At 35.2% G+C, this 24,552-nt stretch overlaps 1 protein-coding gene across 6 annotated transcripts in view; it reads right to left on the bottom strand.

Moving 5' to 3' along the window:
• Positions 1-24,552, bottom strand: part of LOC149577994 (uncharacterized) — a 167,376-nt gene that overhangs the window by 88,204 nt on the left and 54,620 nt on the right. For all 6 annotated transcript variants that reach the window (XM_089827108.1, XM_089827127.1, XM_089827136.1 and 3 more), the window contains exons 6-7: positions 19,423-19,488; positions 10,953-11,144 (exon numbers count right to left, since the gene is read on the bottom strand). In XM_089827108.1, coding sequence (XP_089683234.1) covers positions 10,953-11,144; positions 19,423-19,488 — 258 coding nt within the window. The remainder of the gene's footprint in view (positions 1-10,952; positions 11,145-19,422; positions 19,489-24,552) is intronic.

The following is a 24,552-nucleotide window of genomic DNA, read 5'->3' as shown; positions in this document are numbered from 1 at the left end:
TTTCATGGAAAGGGCTCAAGGATGATGTTCAGAGGTATGTCAGGGAGTGTGTGGTTTGTCAACAGAATAAGGGAGAGCACACATTTCCTGCAGGTTTATTACAGCCCTTGCCCATTCCTGATAGGAAATGAGAAAGTATTTCGATGGACTTCATCACTGGTTTACCACGAGTGCAGGGAAGGGATTGCATCTATGTGGTGGTGGACCGCTTGACGAAGTTTGCTCACTTCTTTGCTATTCCGTCCACTTACACAGCAACACAGGTGGCAGATCTTTTCTTTAAAGAGATATTCAGGTTACATGGGCTGCCCAGATTCATTGTCAGCGACCGGGATAGTAAGTTTATGAGTGTTTTTTGGCAAGAGTTGTTTAGGTTGTGTGGTACAGTTCTTACACCTAGCACTAGTTATCATCCGCAAACAGATGGGCAAACAGAGATTGTGAATAAATGGGCGGAAGGATATTTGAGGAACTATGTAACTACACAACAAAAGGCTTGGATCAGATGGTTGCATATGGGAGAGTATTGTTATAACACCACTTATCATATGTCCATCAAGATGACTCCTTTCATGGCACTCTATGGTTATGAAGCACCTAGCTTCATGGATTTAGTTTTGGGGGACAGTAGAGTGCCCAAAGCCAAAAACTTATTGCAGGATAGTCAAGACATCCTGAAAGTGCTCAAAGAGAATATACAACAAGCCCAGAATCAACAGAAATTGTATGCTGATCAGCACCGAATAGAGCATAGCTTCGAGGTAGGGGATATGGTTTACTTGAGGCTACAACCATATAGACAATCGTCGCTCAAGAAGAGCGGAGCTGAAAAGTTGAAACCTAGATTTTATGGTCCCTACAGGATGATTCGCAAAGTGGGCAAAGTCGCCTATGAGCTTGAGCTTCCAGAGGGCAATCGAGTGCACAATGTGTTTCATGTGTCTAGGCTTAAAAAAGCCATTGGTCAAAGTGTAGTGCCTTCTGCAGATTTACCCCCTTTGGATGAGGAGGGGAAGCTTGTGTTAGTACCTGAGGCTATTGTGGATACCAGAGAGAGGAAGCTTAGAAACAGGATAGTGAAGGAGTATTTGGTCAAATGGAAAGACCTGCCGGAGGAAGATTCTACATGGGAGAGTGAGCAGGTTATTCAGCAGGCTGGACTGAGGACCCTTACACATCTTTTATCCCACATGTTTTATATTACACATCTTTTATCCCACATTGCCTATATGAGTTGAGCGGACCCTTGGGAATAGAATAAAAGGAAGCATTTGTGGCTTCATTAGGCAGGTTGAATATGAGAAGAAATTGGTGTGTGAGTTGCAGCTCTGTTCTTGGCATTTGAGGACGTCTATCCTCTCTTGTAACATTCTAGACGTCATTCCCTTGGGGTTTGGCCTTTGGAATTCTTTGTTATTGGCTTCATTATCAGGCAGTTTAGTTGCATTTCCGGCTACAGGAAGATTTGATATTTTGCTCATATCTTCTTCACTACTTGTCCGACGCTTATGCCGCTTGGAGGGAATGGTATTATGAAGGTAGTGGACTGATTGGAGGACAAAGTATTGTAGCAGCAAGTTCGTAAGCATGGGCTGGAGTATTATGTCAATACTGCTGAAGTAATTAGTGAGTTGATAAATCTGCCATGTATTTGGTTTTATGAATTCTGAAAATAACATTTTATTAGCAGCAGTTCATTTCCACTTTGCATATCATTGTAGTTTATTTCTTGTTTATGTTGTATGATACCAATTCCATGCACGAAACACAACAAATAATAAACGTTTGATTTTCGGAGTTATAAGGGGTTTAAAACATTAAACGGAGAAATAAGAAGTTGAATGCAAACTGTTTGACATAATTCCTTTCAGCAATTTGGTTTAGTTTTTTTGGGACATCCAGGGGTGTCCATTACACTCAAAAAAAGGATTGTTACAAAATCTCCTCCCTCTAGAGCTTCAAAAGTGCAAACTTCAACTAATTCTCTACAGGCAAGCTAGAGGGTTTTTGACTTGCAACTGCAGTCAATAGATCTCTATCCAATGATAAATAAACTTTAAGAAACCCAGATCTTTATCTCATCCTCAATCTCTAGATGGAACACTTTCATTCTCAGCTACAGCCGTTCAGGTTTTGGTCTGTCTGACACCCATTGGGATTTTTTTCGCGTTGGTAGAAATCTTGCCAGAAGCACAGATCTCAGCAGGAGAATTTGTCCAGCTTCAGAATATTCTCCTTCCTTCTCAGCCCCTTTTATAACCCCAAGCAAAACTTTCTGGAAATATATATTATAAAACTGCTTTTAATAATAATTGTTTCACTCCATCAAAGTGACTTCATATTAATTTGCTTCTTAGCCCCCAAGTAAAGTCATTTCAAAATATGACCTTTATGAATAATTAAAACGGTCATATTTTAAAATATAACATAAAGTTAGCTTTGATGACTAAATTTTATTTATTTAATTCTTTTTCACTGTTAGCTAGGAAAAGGACACTACATTAGTTATGTGTGTGTATCTTATAATTCTAAGTAACAGCATCTATTACAGCATTCTTTTATAAGGGAGCCCATCATAATTATTTGAATAATGCAATATATGGGTGGGATCTTTACAGAAGCAAATCCAAACTCTTCAAGTTTTCTATGAAGATGTTTGACGTACGAACAAATAACTTAGCAAAGACAAGAGACTCGTGGAAAGGTATCAGATACATTTTCTGCAGCATTTGACAAAATGTGGAAAAATTTTCCTCCCTAATCATTTTATCCCTCAAAAACCCTTTGTTTCCTCTCTGCTTTATGCTGCAATTTTTTTCATCACCTAACTAATGAATATTTTTGGCTAGATGCTTATGAGCAAGGTGGTCTAGCTTTATTTTAACTTAGAACTCTCCTTTGGATCAACAAGACCTTTTTCCAGCTTTGCGTTGTTGTTTATTAAGGGTTGTCGTGGTAACAACACTGCACTTGCCTTGTTCCTTTGAGCCCACCCCCTTACTGAAGTCTCAGAATTTGTGTTACCAAATACACACTAGGTAGGCTCTGCACCGAGTCTGGATGCAGTCTAGATGCCCTGCAGATGCGCCTGGATGTGCACCAATCGCATCCTCAGGTATGGATGTGTATTTGGGGCACATCCGGAGAGCATCCAAAGCACATCCAAGCCCACTCAAACTTTGTTTTCCCTTAAACCCTAACACAGCCTTTTATGAAGTCAATCATAGTAAAAACAATTCACTTTGTTCACTATTTTGTGCTCATCTCATTTAGTCTTCATTTTGGCACTTCAGTGGGCAGGTGATTATTTTCAAAAGGGTTTGATCATGGAATGTTGCATAGCTTCCTCAAAGGAGATCTAACCATCTAGGATAAGCATTTGACCCTATTCTTGATTCTCTTAATAAATTTGTTTCAGATTTTGATTAAGAGGTTCAAGTCTGCAATGAATTTTTCCAAGTTTTTCCTTTTTTTTAAGAAACAAAGAAAAAAATTTAGCTCTTTGTTATAACATTTTTGTATCTTTATTTCACACTTGTATGCTTGCATTTATTTATATTTTTCTAATTTAAATATATGTGATTTCTTATAATAGCAAAAAATCAGATTGCAAGAATGGCCAATAGTCAAAGTTTTGTGGATGGAGAAGGAAACCATAAAATTCAAAACTGATAAAGGAACTCCTTTATAGAGACATACCACAAGGATTTCACAAGTTGCAAGAGGCGGGGAATATATTTGGAAGTGTAATTTCTATAATCTACAAAAAAACAGCTCGTATTCTTGACTGAAACTTCACTTTAAGGCCTAGATGAGAAGAAATTGTCTCTTGCACAAATAGCAACATTCGTAAAAGATCCAAAAGATGTTGATAAAATAGTTATAAAAGTAAAACAAAGTGCTTATCCTCCTTGTGAGGGATAAAAACTATGAGTTTACCCATTCATAATGCAGCGGCCTCCAAGCATCCCTTCTTGCCTATATCATCCATGGAAGACAAAGATGAAGTACAAATTCCCACCAACAAAAGAGATCCATTGGACAACACACTTGAAATGGAGGCAAGAGATATTGTTGTAAAAAAACATTGCACATTTCATCTATGCCAATGGTCTTCCATTCAACATGGTCAGACCACCATGTTAGGGAGAAATAGTGTCTCCAATAAATATTCCACTTCCCGGTTTCACAAGTCCTAGGTTTGAAAAGGTGTGCACTGCCTTATTGCAAACAAAGAGGAATACTATAGAGACCTTGCTTCAACAATTAGAGACTCTTGGATTAAAATTGGTGTTTCTATTGTTTACAATGGATGCAAAGATAGTAGACATCATCCATTGATAAATGTTATTACATTTTCCCCCAAGGACCCACATTTTTTGAAGTAATTGATTGTGAAGGTGAAGTCAAAGATAAAGAGGTCATTTCAAGAGTCCACACCGAGCCCACACAGATGGTGGTTACTGAGATGATGGTACAGGTGATTACTGACAATTCAAAAAATTGCCAGTGTGTAGGTGCTTTGGTTGAGGTAAGATATGAGCACACTTTTTAGACACCTAGCATCGTGAACTCCCTCAACTTGAGAATTCAACAAATTGACACTCAAATAGAGTGGGTGAAACAAATATACAAATAGGGTAAGGAAATCCAAATGTTCGTGACAACCCACCAAATGTCAAAAGCAATGTTCAGATCTTTCTTGAGATTGAAGTTGTTAAAGGTACATTTAATATATTTATTTAATTTTAGTAATGTCATGTCCAATATCAATTTGTATATAAATTTGCTTAATATTTATTATTTGTTAATGTATTATTTACATTATATGTATTGACATTAACTTACTATTAACATGATCCTAAATTGTTAAAAGCCAATTTGCATCTCATACAATTGTTATGAGACAACTTTTGAAGGTGCGAGAGGCATCGTGTAAAATGATTATTTGCAACCAATGGAGTGAATGAAAGTCTTCAAATTAAGAGAGGGCCCAAAAGGTCAATTCATTGGTCTTGAATGACAATTAGTGGGCTCATGTAGAATATGTATCGGAATTCATTGAGCCTCTATCATAACTATGGTCTAATTTGCCAATACATATGCACCTTGTTTGGGTAATGTCTATGATGGCATGGACACAATGGTAGAGAGTAAAATTGGTAATACTAAGAATGACCCAATAGAAAGTGAGAACTTTTGCAAAAAGGTTGACTCAATCATTTATCATCGTTGAGAAAAGATGACCACACCATTGCACCTCCTTGTACATGCCCCATCTTCAAGGTACTATAGCAGGAAAGTACTTTCTATGTCAAGGAGATTACAAATATATAGAGATGATGAAGTTGCTAATGAGTAGAAGCAAGCATTTACTAGGCTCTTCCAAGATGAAGTAGAGAAAGATGTTAGAAAAGAATTTGGCTTGTTTGTCTCAAGAAGATGTTATAATCCAACAACCATTAATGACCAAGACGACATGGATGTTGTCACATGGCAGTACCTCGATAATCAAGATATTGTGTACCTCCAAGCTCTTGCAATCAAAATCATCTCACAATGTTTTTTAACTTTGTTTACCACTTGTATTCTACAATTTAGTACATAACATTCTTTAATTTAATTTGCATTTTTATTTTTTGTTTTGTTGGTTTTCTATGCAAGTAAATCCTTCTACTGCTCAGCAGAATTGGAGTATATAGTCCTCCATCAACTCAATGAACCATAAGCAATTCAGCTCAAAAAACGCAGACTACTTGGTGTATATTCATTCCAATTTGTGTCTTTTCTAACATAAGGATATCCACTAAAAGGATAGGGCAGTGAAGTTTTAGGATGTAGTCCCTGAGTAAGCCAACTTGGATGCAACCATTGAGGACCTTACTAGACTCTACAACTCATGATAATAAACAGATACCTACAATAATGCATCTAGTGCAAGTGGCACGGTTTGGGTTTAAATGATCTTGAACTTGCAACTACAGCAACTGAAAATGCAATAGATGATTTTTTTGATAATCCTTTTGATGACTGATAAACTACAATGATGATAGAAGACAATTTCCATTTTTTATGTCAATTTAGTAATTGTACTGATTTTCATTGACATTTACTATTTATCTTTGAGATTTCCCATGATTAATGATGAAGTATCATACAATCAAATGATCTAATTCTGTATATTTGTTTAATATATATATATACACACATACATATATACCTGCGTGCCCAAACCCAAAAAAATTGTTGCTCATATCCATGTACCAGATACTTGTACCTATATCCATACCAATAACCAATAATTTAGCTCAGAATCCAATCACTCCAAGGGTGCTAGGGATGTGGGGGTAGGAAAATTCTCTATGCCTCCTTGAGTTGCTTGTGAGATGGCAGAAATAAGCATTATGGTTATGATGGAAGCTAAAGAAACCAAGAGGAAAATGGCAAAATCCTGTTTTCTGAAGTAGAAATTCTTGGTGTTATGAAAGCGTTTTTCAGGATTTAAGGAGTGGACCTGCTGGCAAGTGGTAATAGCTAGGTGATCTGGCTTTATGTTAGCTTGGATTGAGATGCTACTAAAGTGATAGCAAGATATGATCTTGTCTCAGAAGACATTCTAAAAGGTTATGTACATATGCTTGATGAATTAGATGAAGAAACCTACCAGCAAGATGACTGAGCTGCTTCGAATAAATGGTACCAGGCTCTGACAAAACAGATATGAACGAAAAGTAAATAAACTGTATGCTTTACCTTCTTCATACCCATATTCTGGATAAAATGGGCCAGTCCATTTTAGCGGAGCAAATTGCAGTGGGAATCATACAGCAGGTTGATGTGCTAGTCACTCACTTATTGGATTAAAACCTGTCCTCTTAAGCACAAGCTCTGCCAACCATTTTCATGAGGCCCATTTTTTTGCTATAATTAGACTAGAATTGGGATTGTCCAATCCTGGAATTTGACATTTTCGATGTTTGTGTTCAAAACATGAATCTGGAATGGGGATTTGTTAATCCCCATTTACCCTCAAAACCAGCATTTGAATCTTCCAACTAAATAGCTGGAATTGGAAGATCAGTTCCAATTCCACTTAAATGAGAATTGGGAACAAAGCATACAACTCAGCTTACAAACAGCTCCATTTAACACAAATATGCTGCTCTTGACATTGCCTTCCCTTCCTATTCGCAGGAGTTTACCCAGGTTATCCATATCCAATTGAAGGAGAAACCGCCCCATCTAACTTGACCGTTCCCAAAGTAGATCCATTCAATCATTGGTTCAAGCCATCGTTCCTGTTCTCATTCACTGTCAGACCAGCATTTCCAGGGCAGAGAAAGCACTGAAGAGGTTTGGAAATGGCATGAAATGTTTTGTGCTGGATGCACAACAAAGAGAAGAAACGACATGATATAAGCACCTCAACCCAGGGATTTTTCCGATTGAGGAATGAATTACCAATTTCAACCACAAAAACAGATAGTGGTATCAATAGATTTCCTCATTGAGATAAGAATAACTGATAGCAAACAGTGGGGGAAATACATGTACATATTCTAGCTATTGGTCAACACATCTATCTGGTGTTAAGGAGGACATGTTCTAAGAAAAATATAATCCAACTTTTCTAAACCATGACCAGAACTCTAAAATCTTGGCACTGTAAGTAGTTCGCACTATATAGAAGAGATTATGGAATGACATTGGCAGTTTTCAGATAAATTCTGCACTTTCTATACAACCGTACAGATAATGACAATGCTCATAATGATAGCCCTGGTGGTATTCCAATTCCAGAAATATAGAACCAAAAGCAGAAAAGGCATCTTCTTATTATGAATTCCAGGTGAATCAAACGGTTCCAGCCATACACCAGAAAGCATTTTCTGAATTTAAAACTTCCAGAATTGTGAAATACTGGAATTCAACAATTCCAGCATTATTTAATTCCAGCAACCAAACGGATCGTGAGAGATTTACTTATTTGGAAGTAAACATAGATTTTGAAAACTGACTTCTGGGGCCTACCAAAGGGAAGTGATTATGTACTCCGTAGACAACATAAAGAAGTCAGTTGGATATCCAAAAAAATTGAATATATGATGAAAGGTGGTGAGGATGGGCAGACACAGAAGCCCTGTAATGATTAATAGTTCCTCCAGAAAAAGGCAAGAGCCTACAACGCAATGGTAAATTGTGAGCCTCCTATCTGAGAGACCTTGGGTTCGAGTCTACTCAAGCTTAATAAATAATAATAATAATAAATCACAAGTTACAACACATAATAACAATCAATGTTGGCTTCGGCCTCTTATCTGAGAGACCTTGGATTCCAATCTACTCAAGCTAATTATTCACAACAAATAATAACAATCAATGTTGGCCTCGACCTCTTACCCATCAAATTATTTTTTTTTAAAAGAAATAGCTCCTCCAAAAAAGAAAGCAAGTTTTTCTATCTTCCTATTGCAGTCCCACAATTTAATTTTTTGGGTTGATCAAAAAAAAGCTTGTTCTTCTATCTTCGTATTGCAGTCCCTTAATTTCGTTTTTTGGGTTGATGGAAATTAGCACAAGACTGCATTATTTATTGATTTTGAGATGCCTTCTTCCTGCATTGGACTATTCCACTCTGTTACCTTTGCTATAGATTGTGTTTTGTGTTTGAAATGACCTTGATATCCACTCCAATTAGACACAAAATGGCCCATTGCAAAGGCAAAAGCGGCACATGTAAATATCTAAAATCGTCTAAATTTCGCAGCAGCAGAAATAATGATGTCTGCCACTAGTAGTGGTAATGTGGTGCTAGGTTCAAGCAGCATTATTCTGATTTGGTACTTATTACTCTCCAAGAGATGAAGGCTACAGGTACAATTCAGGCTGGGTAATGGAAAACCCACTTTTAATTACATCAGAAAAAAAATTGGTCTAAAATTGAAATCTGAATAATGAGCCAAATCCCCTTCGCTGCTGCTAAAGATTAAAGAACTCAGATCACTTTTCCTAGTGATATAAGTTCCGTTCTATTGGTCTGAATGAGATAATTTTAATTCTTTTGTTGTCTCTTGTCATCAATGATGAGTATCAAATGCCAAGAAATTCTCACTATAAAGTGGATGTCTGTAAGCAGTTGGCCTCAATGTCACTACTGGAATGGGCATAAGGAAAATAAAGGTCCCAGCTTTTTAATAACAAACTAGACCATCTTTGCCTCTTTAACAATCTCAAACTATTACCTTCCTTCCATAAAACCACTTCTTCACTTGAGGCTCATCTCCACTTGACTGCTTAGGTGTTTCAGATTTAGTAATTTGAATTTACATTTCATAATTCTTATATCATGCCCATATTCACTTTTTGAAATCAATATTGGATTACGAAATCAAAACAGTAACTTTTCTTCTAAAACATTTCGTACTGAATCTTAACTTACATCTTTTATAGCATTTAAATATTTTCTTTATAAATAGGCAAAGGAACATAAAATTGTATCCACAATAAACTGGTAGCAATTTTTATTTTATTTTTAAACTTCTTACCGGAAGCAATGGCTCTGATGCTACTTGTAAAAGATCAAATATGTCCCTTTATCAGAAAGACATAAGGATATGATATAAGATATATTTAAGAAATTAAACTGGTAGCTTTTCCACGGGTAAATGATATATACTGTCTAAATGACACGCCAGTTCTAAAAGGCTAAAATGTTTTTTGTTGTGAACTTTGTCAAGTCTAGATATCAGACATATTGCAGACATCAGGATGATATCTTCAATAATGATACATGAATATTTATTCTGTTCAATCTTCAATAATGATACATGAATATTTATTCTGTTCAATCGTCAATAATGATACATGTATATTTATACTGTTCGATGGGTACTAACACAAAAGGAAAACACCTACACGACCCAGCTTATAAAATACATAACCTTAATTTATAAACCTAGCTTATAGTCTACTATAAGGTTATATGTGTTCTAACTCAGGTTCTGTAGTTCATGCCCTCTGTATTAATAACTGTTGGACTAAGAGGTTTATGTAAATATACAATGACATGAGCATAGATATATAGATAGATAGATATGTATAAATACATAAGTATATGTGTGTGCGTGTTATATGTACAAATAAGCATATAGATGTACATATGTATATGTGGACATGTGCATGTGTACATATATATGATACACACACACCAAAAAAAGCATATACATATACTGCTATACAGATGGATATGGATACGTATGATGTATGCATATGAATGTGTGAATATGTGTGTGCATGCACACACATATGGCAAGTTCATAGTTTATGGGAGCAACTTGGAATGCTACTAATACAACAATGGCTAAAATTGATTGAGTGATTTACTAAGGTCTGTATCAAGTAGATGGGCTGGAGCAGTTGTGCTTTAGCCACTAATAACCAGTGATATAAGTCAGATGGAAATAACATCAAACTCAATCATATAGCTTACACAAGAATGGATTACAATGGAAACCTCAACAAGTTATGGCAGTTTAGATATTCCATTAGGCAATGTTGTTCACAATTCATGCTATGCAATTTAAATTTGGAAATCAAAATATAAACTATCCTAATTGAATTCAGCAACTACAGGGTATAAAAAAATCATCTTTACCCATCAACATTTACCTATCATTAAACAATGGAAGTTAACGATTTTATTTTCTCATGTGAAAATGATTGGATTTTTCAATTCTACATAATCCATCACCCCCATCATTTGAAAATAAAGGAAAATTTCAAAAGGGCCTCAGAGAAAATTAACTCTAAACTTTGTAAGGTATGTAATTCAGCACAAGGATGCTCATTATGCAAGCAGATAACTGATGCCCCTCCTAGTAAAAGAAAATGTAAATACATACATATTTGCTAAAGAGATCTCATCAATATCTATGCCAAATGTTAAAACATACATGTCAATGACAAGTTTGATAAGGACACTAGCTGCCACATCAGCTGTCTCAACAGTCACCCTTCCAGCTTGATTACTTGGCAATGAAGGCATAGAGCTCACTGTATTGTTACTTGTTATAGATCCCTCCAAACAAACAGCTGTTATAACCTCCTCAACTTCAGCAGCAGTCAATCTCAATGGTTGCTGTTCACTGCCCAAAGAAACACAACTCCATTGTACGTCAATAATCTATTCAAAATGTTACATGGCAAACAACCTACAGTACATAAATATTTCTAGATAAATTAATCTAAGCATTGAAGATCGCAAAGTTACTATAGGACTGTACACTGTCAAATAGATTTGACACCAAAATGATAATCACATAATTGCCTATAGAAAACTCAAACATGATCAAAAGGGATGTGTTTCACAAAGAAAGTAAAAAATAACCTACCATGTGAAAACTCTTCATGAACCATCTTAAGATCAGATGGCTCATGACTAGCTCACTTGTATGGTTTGAGGACAATTTTTTACAATTTCTAATAGAATTAATTTAACAAATTTACATTTACATGTGAAACATTATGAAGTACATGTTACAAACCATATTTTTAAATGTGTATTTTAGAATTATCAATTAATGCATTGTCATGATACATCAAGATAAGAATAAGCATGTGCCAAACTATCTCTCGGACTATCCATGCCACTCTTGGAAATTGCAAATATGCCTCACCTACTACAAATACCAGACACACAATTAAAAAACAATAAACAAGTGTGTGACCTTTGAATTCTGTAGTATATGTCCAATTTGATAATGTGAAAATTATTTTTATATATATATATATATATATATATATATATTCTCAGTTTTGGAAATGTCTGATTCAGGAGAAATTCTGATTTTTGCAATGTTCCACAGTGTTTCTGGAATTCGGAAAGGGGGAGGCATTTCGAGGGCATTTCCTAGAGGGCCAAAAATAGGGTACAGCAGTGTGTGAGTGTTTGTCTATGTCATGTCCCCATTTTAAGATAGAATTTTAATAATAATTAAATAAGATAATATTGTTAAATAAATAATGACGCTAGAATTATATCTTACAATTAGTATTAACACATAAAAAATAAGAAATAGTAATAAAATATTATTATAATATATAAAAATAATTAATGATATTGTATGTTACCAAAAAAAATCAAAAATAAAATAAAATTACAATGGATAAATCAGTAAATAAAATTGACTGCAAGAGATAATGTCATAAAGAGACGCGACTCCTTCAAAATAAGATATAAAAGAGAGGAGAGTTCATTTCCAAAAGAAGATGACGAAATGTGAATAAAATAAGGAAGTGACTTTTTAAAAAGGTATCAATGATATTGAAAGGATGTGACTCTTCGAAAGGGTCATAATTATGAATGGTTGTGACTCTTCTAATTATAAACTATTGTGGCTTTTTCAAAGAATTATGGTTATGGAGGGTTGTGACTTTTCAAAAGGATTGTAACTATGAAGGGTTGTGACTTTTCACGTGGGTTATAATTATGAAAGGGTTATAGAAGAGAAAAAAGACAGGGAAGTCAGAGTATAGGAAACAAATGAGGTAATCAGACCTTATGAGATCAGAGGTTAGAGAATAAAAACAAGCAAAGGAACTTATATTTTTATCGATGTCAGTTTTAAACTTTTAGGAAAAAGAGAAAGGCGAGCCAAAACCTTGGAAAAAAATGTTTGTACGAAGGCATACGATAGTAGAAGAAACCTATTAATTATCACATCATTTAAAAAAGTGGGCAGAGTTCATAAAAGCTGAAGTGTGAATTTTATACACAAATATATTTAACTTCTATTCCATGTTGTTTCCATTCAATGACATTACATATTTATAGGATTTTCATATCGTATATTATGAGAAACATCCCTATAATACCTCCCTTTACATAGACAAGTTGTTCAAACAACTCATAACAAAATCCCAACCAATTACAAGATAATTATTCGCATATGGTAAACCACAACAAGCATGCTAATGCGTATTAATAAGTAATGATAACTATAAAGATTGAAAAATAATTATTATACATGTCCTAAAGACACACCAACAAACACCTAATGATGCAACATTCCTAACACATTTTAGTTGTCATTTTCTCAGCAATGGTTTACTGCAAGACAGCCATGAGGAGACCATATAAAAACTAAAGATCTAATTTGGCCAGCATAACAAAATTTCAGTATAACAAATTTGTAATGCCTGAGCTATATCTATGAAAATAGGCCACAAAAAGCAACACCGTCTAAGTCTTTGTAATACACTCACTGTGCTAAAATACTACAAAAAAAACAATTACTGTTTAGCAGAACTTGACTTTTCACTAAGGGTTTTGAGATTTACATCACTCTCCTCACTCAAGAAGCTACAAAGCCTACTTTTCCCATGCCAACCAACCTTCAGCAATATCCATTTAAAATGTCACAAAGCCAATTGCATACAAAGCACAATAAGCAAAAAACAAAATGGGGCAACTCCTGCAGAAAAATAGAATTTAACTTTATTTACATGTAATAGCACTATACTAAAAAGGTTTTTTTATTTTATTTTATTTTCAAATATTCACTATTTATAAATCTGAAGAATAGCCCTAGACATCTGGACCGCAGCATGCATATTACTATCATGATTCAACATCTGAAAGACAGCCCAAAATAAACCTGGAAAAGGCCCAAAATATCCTTCACTTAAACATCCTGAAATGGCTCAAAATTTATAATCATTAAAATATAGCCATATTTAATAAAAGAATAATGATAATCACTAAGGGTTTTGAGATTTACATCACTCTCCTCACTCAAGAAGCTACAAAGCCTACTTTTCCCATGCCAACCTTCAGCAATATCCATTTAAAATGTAACAAAGCCAATTGCATACAAAGCACAATAAGCGAAAAACAAAATGGGGAAACTCCTGCAGAAAAATAGAATTTAACTTTATTTACATGCAACAGCACCATACTAAAAAGGTTTTTTTTTTTTTTTTTTTTTTCAAATATTCACTATTTATAAATCTGAAGAATAGCCCTAGACGTCTGGACCGCAGCATGCATATTACTATCATGATTCAACATCTGAAAGACAGCCCAAAATAAACCTGGAAAAGGCCCAAAATATACTTCACTAAAACATCCTGAAATGGCTCAAAATTTATAATCATTAAAATATAGCCATATTTAATAAAAGAATAATGATAATCACTAGATATTTGTATAAAGTAGGAATCATATAGAAATGCTGTTAAAGAATGTTTGTCAAATTTTGAGAAGTCTAGATGAATTCAATTTAGTTAACAAAAATATCATGGGAATCAAATAATCTCAACAACAACAAAAATCATAGTCAAGAAGATTGCTAGGTAAATTGACAAGATGGTAGAAATTTTGTAAGCAATAAAGAATTGAATATTTTCCATCACATGCCAGATATATTGTAGAAGATCACTGCTTATCATGCTACATTTAACTTGGTTTCTCAAGTTCTAAATTTCAGCTTATGTGCTCCATTCTTTCACAGAGTTCCCTTGCATAATAACTAACTAACAAAAATCAAAACAAAGGCAGCCCTAAAGCTTCATTGCAGCTAAAGTAAGTCCACTCTTGCAGGTCAAATTTATCAATTTCAAGTTAACAGAAAGATAAATGTTCAATTAATGGAATGAACAATTACAGTAAATGATAGTTGCTACTAGTAAAAGAAATCCACTATAAAATGCTGAGAAATTCCATATCATGCTATAGAACCCATCGGAAGCATGGATGTACTATTGGCAGAATACTCAACGAGTCCCAAAAAACTCACCAAGTTTTCTAACCTCGTGAGTTTTCCAAAAACTCACCGAATTTTGGGCAAAACCTTGCTGAGTATTTGCCGAATTTTTGCCAAAAACTCTGCTCGCACTTTTATAACAGCACTCAAATCCAAAAAAAAGCCCAAATGAATTTCATTTCTTATTTCTGCACTTGTATTTTGCTGAGAGGAGGAAAATAGTCCTCCAAACACCTGCAAAACTCATTTCTATCAATTTGAAATGGATTTGAGGCAGATTTGAAGTGCCTTTTAAAGAGGATGGCATCAATAATTTGGAGAGGTGGGCTGTGGAGGATGGGGGTGGATTTGAGTCTCACACTGGAGGACACTGAGTTGAATGTGTAGTCATTGTTAGTGCCAAGAGAAGCTAGAGGCAGAGCTACATCCAGAATGGAGAACAAGCCACAAACTGAGTTAGACATAATAAACCAAGAGGCACAATCATGCCTAGTGCAAACTTCTAGGACTAGGCCCTCTACCTCTACCTTTCACTTAGTTTTTACTAGATCTAGGAAGAAGATGTAATTGTAATGATGTATCTACTTTTAGTTTTACATAAATTATTAACTATTTTGCTTCCACCCATCAGCACTCCTCCTGAGAATGCAATTTTGTACCCACTTTACCTAAGTTGCATGGGTAACTTCCCCCCTACACCCAAGAAAGTTCGAACCTAGTTCGACTAGGGTGTGATTTTTGCACTGCAGGTTCGATCGAGTTTGAACTAGGATCGAACCCAAGAGAACCAACTCAAAAATTTTGAACCCGTAGCGAACTAGGCCCCACGGTCAGCTAGAATAGTGTTTTTTGGGCAAGATTTAATTATTTTTTGGCTTCCATAAAACCTAAAAGTTGTTATGAATTGCTTTTGTGGCCTCTTATTGTCATTTTATGTTTCTAAACAGGTTATTTTGTCTTAAGGGAGAGCACATAAGTTTTTGAGCAAGCATCTAATTGTGCAAGGAGGAGTTTGAAGATTGATTTGTTGGTGTTCTTCAAGTGTTTGTGCATCATTCATACACAATTGCAAGCTTGCAATGGCTGGAAAAGGTAAGATTTTATTCCATTTGCTATTGTTTTTGTTCTAGTTTTTTCATTTTTCCATTTCTCTTTCAATCTTCATATGTTCTTTTCCATCTTTCCAAAATTTGTTATTTTCTTGCATATAAATTATGAACACATATCTAATTTCTTGTCATAGGGAAAGGAATGGCATCTACCTCCTCGTCAATAGGCAACACTGAACAAAAAACGGAACCCAACTCTAATTCTCCTCTATAGAAGTATGTAGACATTATAAAACCCCTACATTTCGTTGGAGTTGTCAGGGATGTGGTGTAGAAAGAAATAGTCCTTATTATTGTGTGGTAGGTCATTTATGTGGTTACACTGGAAGAGGAGTCAAGAAATGCCCTGGCAAAAAAGGTGCCAATATACCAAATGAAACTGTGTTAAAATATATTGAAGAGCATGAGGTAGCAGAAGAGAGAGAAGGATGCAAGGCAACAGAACTCAGTAGCAATAAAAGTAAAAGTAAAAGAGCAAAGGGAATGCACCGCCCCTTCCCCCCCCAAGATGTTATAGTACAAGACCACCCCTTCTCTAGTATCGCAACGGACACTAACACTGAATCTGTCCCTCTTGTACACAAAAGAAAGGGGCCATTAAAAAATGCTTTTCAAAATAACAGCCGGGAAATTGCTGACCTTAAGGTGGGAAGATGTATGTATGCAAATGGGTTGTCCTTTAATGTTCCCCACTCTCCATTTTGGAAGGACATGTTGAGGGGTGTCAATGAAGCTCCAAGAGGTTATTTTGGCCCCAGGTATGAGAAAGTGCATACCACCTTGTTGGATGAAGAGGTCCAACGGATTGAAGATCAATTGAAGCCTATAAGGGACTCATGGGTTGAAACAAGGGTGACAATTGTTTCAAATGGCTGGAAGGATTCTCGGAACCATCCCTTGATCAATGTCCTTCCGGTGTCCCCTAAAGGGACGATGTTTCTAAAAGTGGTGGATTGTGAGGGCAAAGTAAGAGATGGGCCATTTATTGCTGATATCCTAATTGAGGCCATTGAACAAGTGGGTGCAAGAAACGTTATCCAAGTCATAACAAACAACGCAAAGAATTGTAGAGCAGTTGGTTTGTTGGTTGAATCACAATATCAACATATCTTTTGGACACCTTGTGCAGTCCATTCACTCAATCTTATGCTACAAAAGATTGGGAACCAAATTGAGTGGATCAAAACAGTGTATGACTAGGCTGAGGACATCCAAATGTTTGTCACAAAGCACCACATGACTCAATCTCTTTTCAGAAACCACGCAAAATTGGAGCTATTGAAGGTAAATGAACTTGAACTCAAGTTAGTAATTTAATTTTTAATATTTGACAATTTCTGATTTTTCATATTTTACTTGTGTAATGTGTATACTTTTCTAAAATATGTATCTAATAGTTGTTTTTTGCTCTAATTTATGTCACAGGTTGCTGAGACCCGTTTTGCATCACATATAATTGTCTTAAGACGACTTTTGCAAGTGAAAGATACACTTAAAGGTATGGAAATCAGCTACAATTGGGGTGTATGGAAGCAAAAGAGCACTGAAAGGGTAAACAAAATAAATTATAGGCTATTGGCTGAGCCATGGTGGGAACGTGTGGAATATCTCCTTAAGATCACCGAGCCCATTATGAGCATGCTTAGGTACACTAACATGGATATTGCCTTGGAGAGATCTATGATGGCATAGACTCAATGCTTGAGAAGATCAAGCAAGTTATAAAAGAGATGGAGCAAGATCTACAAGAGACCTTTTTCAAACAAGTGCAAAAAATTATTTTTGAAAGATGGAACAAAATGACCACTCCATTACATTTGCTTGCCTATGCCTTGACCCCTAAATACTATAGCTCACAATATTGTACTCTACCAAGAAAGTTCCTACCATATAGAAATATGGAAGTGTCTGACCCGTACCAGGCAGCATTTAGAAGAATATTTCCTGATGATGATATGAGAGATGTAATCATGGATGAGTTCATAGAGTTTGTCAATGCTAGAGGTCTAAGTAATGATGATCTTCGTCATCGGTTCAAGAAGGATGCTCCTCCTTGGTGGTACCTCCATGGCAAAAAATTCCAAACATTGCAGCACCTTGCAATCAACGTTATATCACAAGTAAGTTTTATTTTTAAAAAATTTGCTCACTTTATCTTCAAAAGAATCATGACTAGAAAGTGATTTTAATTTTTTTATAAGATTAAATTAATTCTTTTTTAATTGCTTCTCCTATGTTGTCTTCATAGGTTGCTAGTTCTTTTGCATCGGAAAGAAATTGGAGCACCTATACTTTCATCCACTCGGTGAAGCGCAATAGGTTGCAATAAAAAAAGGCATAGAATCTAGTATTTGTGCATAACAACTTGCGCCTTCTTTCCCACAAGAGTCAAGAATACAAAGAAGGGGAGACAAAGAATTGGGATGTAGGTGCAGAGATTGCAGACTTGGATGCTTCCACTGCTCGGCTTACAATTGATGACTTTGATGACTTTGATGTCAATACCATTGTTGATTCTGCTGCTGATCCCATTGGCCTTAGCACAAGTAATACCGGAGAAGAAGAAGATGAATATGAAGAAGAAGATGAAGATTGAAAAACTTAGAATTAAGAATATTAAAAGATTTTCATTCCATTAGTTAAACAATGATACTTGAACTTGATATTTTAAATGTTTTAAATCTTTGATGTTGAAGTTGATTGAACTATGTTACTATATGATGGTATGATCACCATGATTACAAGTTTAACTGTTTATGGTGTTTTAAAGATTTTGTTGTTTAAATGCGTTTATGCTACTATGCTACATTCTAATGTTAATTCATGCTTCATAAAAATGTGTGTGTGCGTGTGTGTGTGTAAATTTTTACATGTTTTTGTACTAACAAACCCAAACCCCTTTCCAAAATTTTGACGAACTTGCGAACCAGTTCTCAAACTTCGAACTTGGAACCGAACCCGAACCAGCAACTTAGCACTTTACATTTAAATATATCTAGACTAAGCTAGTTTCTTTTGTGTTCTCATTTACTGACTCATTGGATGAATCTCCTCATTGAATTTTGCAAAAAAATTGCATTTCTAAATAAATTGAAATTTTCAAGTTCCTGAGTTTTTTGCTGAAAACTGCCCAAGTTTTTCACATTTCTTTTTTCAGGCATTGGCAAGATTTTGGCTTTGGCAAGTTTTCCTTAAATGATATGTTTTCCAACTATGCTCGGAAGTATGCACTAAACACATTTTTATCAGGCCGATCTTTCAGTTTTCAGTTTCAGTGATGGTCAAAGACAGTAAAGATGTATAGATCTTCAAAAAATAATATAAGATTAGAAAGTCCAAAAAGAGGCATTCTTTAATGCCAAAAAACTAAACGATTAGTTTAAAAAGGTCATGAACAAATAATTGTAGAATTGGCATGAAAATACTTCCACAAACAAACAATATACTATATAGATATGCATGCTGAATTACCCAATTTTAACCAACCTAAGAGAAGTAACAAGATACTCAGTTTAAGGTCACTTTATTGCAAGGATCCTATAACACAGTACCTGTAATGTCTGTAATGAAAAAGGCGGCGTGGCCGGCGACGCCATGTATTAACAGGCACATCTTCCCTGCAAAGCATAATAGCCTCTACTTAGTACCACCAATTTACAAAAAGTGGTTTCATTTTTTAGAAAAACAATCGAAGTGCTAATGTGAAATTGTCTATACTTATCCATACATTCACATCAAAAAATTATTTAAAATATATAGGCCCAAAGGATAAGAGTATTACAAATGACCAAATTCTGACAACCTGACAAGTGCAATATAATAACTTTTGTATCAAAAACACATTTGCACAAAAAAAGGTATAAAACTAAGGGAATGAGATAATTGTTCCAACTTCCAGCACCAAATATTTTGCACATGTATTGACAATATGAAAGGTTACCAGACCCATAAGTGTGGAAGGAATGAAGGTGCGAATGGGGTGAGGGAAAGATATGGTTGTAAGGAGTATGTGACAGTAGCAAGCTCTCAAAGTTTAACACTAAGAGAAGATGTCAATCATGGTTTACAACAAGTCATAAAAGCCATAAAAGTATACCAAACTCATATCAATTATTTATTATAATCATGAATGAAAAAGCTGTAATAGAAAGCAATTCAAATACAAAATAACATAATTCTAGAAAGATTGATATAGTCCTAATAAAATGATCAGCTTATTTGAAATGTGTTTATTTTATCTTTCTTAGTTATCTTGTTTTTTTCTCTTTTTTGATAATTTCATTATTGGACTTGTTATAGATTAAACAAAAAGTCAACACAATGCATCATAAGGATTGTCTTTGATCACACTGCAACTTGTCTGAAGTATTTTCTTTAAAGACAGCGTGTCATTATCAATATTCGATCCATCTTGCTCATAGGATTCATTCGGTAAAAAGATCACATAAAGGTTCAAGAATTATAGAGAGATTAGTACAAAACTAAAATGCAGTCATATAGACCATCTGCTGTAAGAATGCCAAGAGAGAGAATAATCTCATTTCTTCTTATTTGATCTCATTTCCTCTTGGAAACATGCTCCTCATAAAACTCCGAAAGACGGAAGAGGACTCGTATTGCATGGTTAACAATATTGAATATTGTAAAGACAGTGGCAAGGATACGATGGACTAATAAAATTAATCAATCATATAAGATCTGACTAAAATAAGTCACAGATGGAGAGTGTATATTAAATATTATCAAAAATATTGATGATAGTGTTTGTATGCTGATCATATCATCCAAGAAAGAGTTCACTGTCGGCTGTCCAAGTTGCATACAGTTTTATGTTTATGTTGTTGGCCACATAATAGTGAGCAGGTCGCACAGGACCAGGAAAGGCATGGGAGTTATCTAGGAAGAGACTGTTGCTCATGATAAGGTTCTCAAAATATAACCACCGGTGATCTAGGGTACACAAAATGAGATATATTTAGGGAAGATTTCAGCAGGATTAGAACCATAGCAGCAAAAATCTTCTAGGGAAAAAATTTACCCTTGGGCATAGCGATTTTATTGTTGTTTGTGATCCTTTAGATGATAGGAATCAGATCTTACAGAAAGAACCATGGTTTCTGGATAGCATCTCTATTTCTCAAGTTCTGGTTTCCATGCTTTAAACATTCACCAGAAACTTTAGGACAGTTCCTCCATTGTAGGAAAGGCTGTTGTAATATCCATTTCCTAGAATGCCTTGTAATCTGCCCTAAACTCACAATATCTAAATAAAACAAGGAACACAATTTAGTTAGAGATATAACCCTAATACACTTAACAGCACATAACTCTCATGTGCTCAACCATAACGTGGGTTGAGATAGGAAGGACACGACGATGTGCCCTAATTATCCCCAGCCCAAGGCACAAGAGCAGAAACTTTGTCCCCCTGTTCTCATGTGATCTTAACCATGCTAATGAGGTGGCCAATACTGTTTACCATAAAGTGAGTCTTATTTATTTCCAGTCAGCAATATCCCCACCTTGCTTAAGGTGGTTAACTGTACAAAGCTTTTCAATTAATGAAATTGTTAAGTCTTGCATGTGCTGGACAATTTCATATAACAGATTTGCTATTCCATCTGATGTCAAATCGAAACAGTTTACAGTTGTCGTTGAAAGATTGATGATTGTACAAATGATTGATTTACTAAACAAATTCTTTTGACAGTATGATTTGAGGTATTGGTGAGTGATGATTAAGCAATTGTTGATTAGATGATTCATGAGTGATAATTTATAAGCGGTCCTTAAATGACTGGAATGATCTCCTTATACCTCATTGCCATTGGTGAAAAAGCTGCCAACTTTCATAAGGCTTGAGTTACCACCCTTCATCATTGCCATTTTAGAGTTATAGATTATCTCCCAAATGAATCTCTCTTCGACGTCTTCCTCAAACGAGCCCTTCACCCCTTTATATCTTCCAAAGTGCAGGAGACTCGCACCTCTTCATCATATTTTATGATCACAACCGTTCATAATTAAAACCCTTTGAAACAGATCCTTCTTTAATTCCCATGCTCCTTTGTTTCTTCCTTTATATCCCTTTCAAAATAGCTCTCCTTCCTTTCATATTTTGTGTTGAAGGAGTCACAAATTTCCATTCATACCTGTAGACCTTTCATTAAACTTAATTAAATTGTAATTATATTGTATTATATTTTATTATTGTTATCTGTTTATTTATTATTAAATCCTATTTCAGAATGGCGACATTACAGCTTCCAAATCTTCCTGTCCATTTTTTGATGCATTCTCCTTTGAGATCTACCAGACCTGCTTTGACCATGTTCACTGCATCATCTCAGAAAACTGCAAGCACACTGTGTGACTTCTCCAAGGATTCTTGTAAATAAGGAAATGACTGACTGTCAGCCAAAGAGTTCTTTCTAAAAGTAGGAAAGGAAACTTGGAAACAACCATAATGTTGGATTTGCTTTAAATAGCGCATAAAGTTGATAAATATCAACTAGTGAAAAAGCCTTCTGGGTGATCTTCCAGGTGGGAAGATGCTTGCCCCCAACATCAATGAGTTGGATATAAATAGATTTTGGCTCCAACTAATCCAGCAAAAAGGACATATATTATTGATGAATCTAATTAAGTTTTGAGCAAGCAGCAAGCTGTTGCAACAGAATTTGTGATAGTATAAAGAAGATCTGCAGGAAAACAAAAACAAACAAAAAAAGGCAAAAATATTTAGCCATGCTAGAGAGGAGATATTAAAACATTTGGAACTATAGTATGCTAACTCCAGGGAATGTGTCAAGATGCAAGAAACTCCATGGAGGAAACTCCGTAGTTAAGCGCGCTCAGGCTGGAGTAGTACTGGGATGGGTGACCTCCCGGGAAGTCCCGGTGCTTCACCCCTGTGAGTATCACCTAGATCCAATCAATGCTAAGTGTTCCATTTATTCTCATGAGAGATGGATTCATGTTGAATCACTACTCATGAAACATGGGTCAATGAGTTTGACTCCAAATCACACAGTTAAATCCTGATAGCAATATCACAATGTGTCAAGATGCAAGAAATTTTAGAAAAGGTTCCTCCTTTTTTTTTAAATATTCTATATCAGAGATGGTAATCGTGAGAAGGATTGGGAATAAGGGGAGGGGTTCCTAATGGATAGATCCCTGGCCTCAAACCCCAAGCACAATTGCCAATGGCTTTTTGGGAACAATGGAACGGCAAAGGATGTCTCATTGCTGTCCCCAGAAATCTTCAATTTTTTTAAAAATTTCTCATATTGTTGCAGGCACATGAAACACCGCATACCCATTTGGCCATCCCTGAGACAGCCAGAGCTGAAACATACCTCAACCATTCCAAGGATGGCCATGGGTATCCAATAGCGATGCAAGTTTTTATAATGTCTCATAAAATTAAAAAATCATTCCTGACATTAGAAAAAGATCGTTAAAAATGCTTAATGACAGAAACATAACAGCAATGCATCAACAGTACAATAAAAGTAAAAAAACATATCATGAGTCAGGTTCATAGCTAGTGATATAAGTTGTCTAATACATAACACACAACAATAACAGCAATAATTTGATTTCTGATGTCATTGTTCAAACTCTAAACAGAAAGTTTTAAATTGAAATTTATTACATTTCAATAATGTATCAGTGTCATTTGTAAAAGAGATTAACGGTGCATTGGCCATGGTTTGATATGGTGTTGTATTTGGTGAGATGTAACAGTGTCGTTATATTGTTGCTGTTATATCATTTTTTATTGTTATATTAAAAAAACTTTGGTATGGTATTATTTACAAGGATGACTAGAGTCTTCTGCTAAATTGTGTAGTTCAAGACATTCAAGATTGGGTTTGAACTCACCATACCACAAGTTAGTAAAATATTTGTGCACCCAAACATTGATTTCCAAACTGCAAATTTTTGAAAAAAAAGTACCAACCGGTGATTTTTCACAAGGAGTAGTAGTTTGGCAGTATAACAACCCATAAGTGTTCTGATAAAGTAGTAATCAAGGTCTATTTGACAAAAACTTGAAACTTTTCTTCAAAATATAAACCTAGAAGGAAAGGTAGGCTTAAATTATGATGGTTGAGTGAAAGCAAATAAAAATATATTTACCCAGATTCCAAGCATAATCAATGATTCCCATCATTTTTCTTATTTGGCATGAAAAACTTATATATCACCCTTAAAGCTAATACACAATTCAAAGATGATCCACTAACCTGTTCAATAATAGTGTGTCGACTAATTGAAAGATATTTGTTGAATTCCCTTTTTCTTTTCTTTTCACAGTCTATTCTTCTTCTTCCTTTTTCTTTCTTTTCTTCGTCAACCTGTGAATAGAATCAACCTAATCTCCTTACTCCCCTACCTAAAAGCTTCTAAAATCCTCAAAAGCTCAACTGCACTTTCGAAAATTTGACAGGCCAACCTCAAATTGACAAGCCTCTCCTAGGTAAAATAATCTAAATTTGCCAGTTTCCATCCAGAAAAGTCTATTTATAAATGGCCACAGCTAAAAGCCAAAACTAAAACTAAAGTTTACCTATCAAATTTAAGTAGAAGGGTTAATCCATCTAGAAAACCATAATAATCGCAAAAGGGAACTGGTGTCTCCTGGTGTTTAATTTAAATTTCATAAAGTTCTG

This window comes from Cupressus sempervirens, chromosome 1 (genome assembly GCF_028749045.1).
Source record: "Cupressus sempervirens isolate cs-2001-9-10 chromosome 1, ASM2874904v1, whole genome shotgun sequence".
Classification (NCBI taxonomy): Eukaryota; Viridiplantae; Streptophyta; class Pinopsida; order Cupressales; family Cupressaceae; genus Cupressus; species Cupressus sempervirens.
The sequence above is the reverse complement of the archived record's forward strand: the minus strand, read 5'-3'. Positions and strand labels throughout refer to the sequence as shown.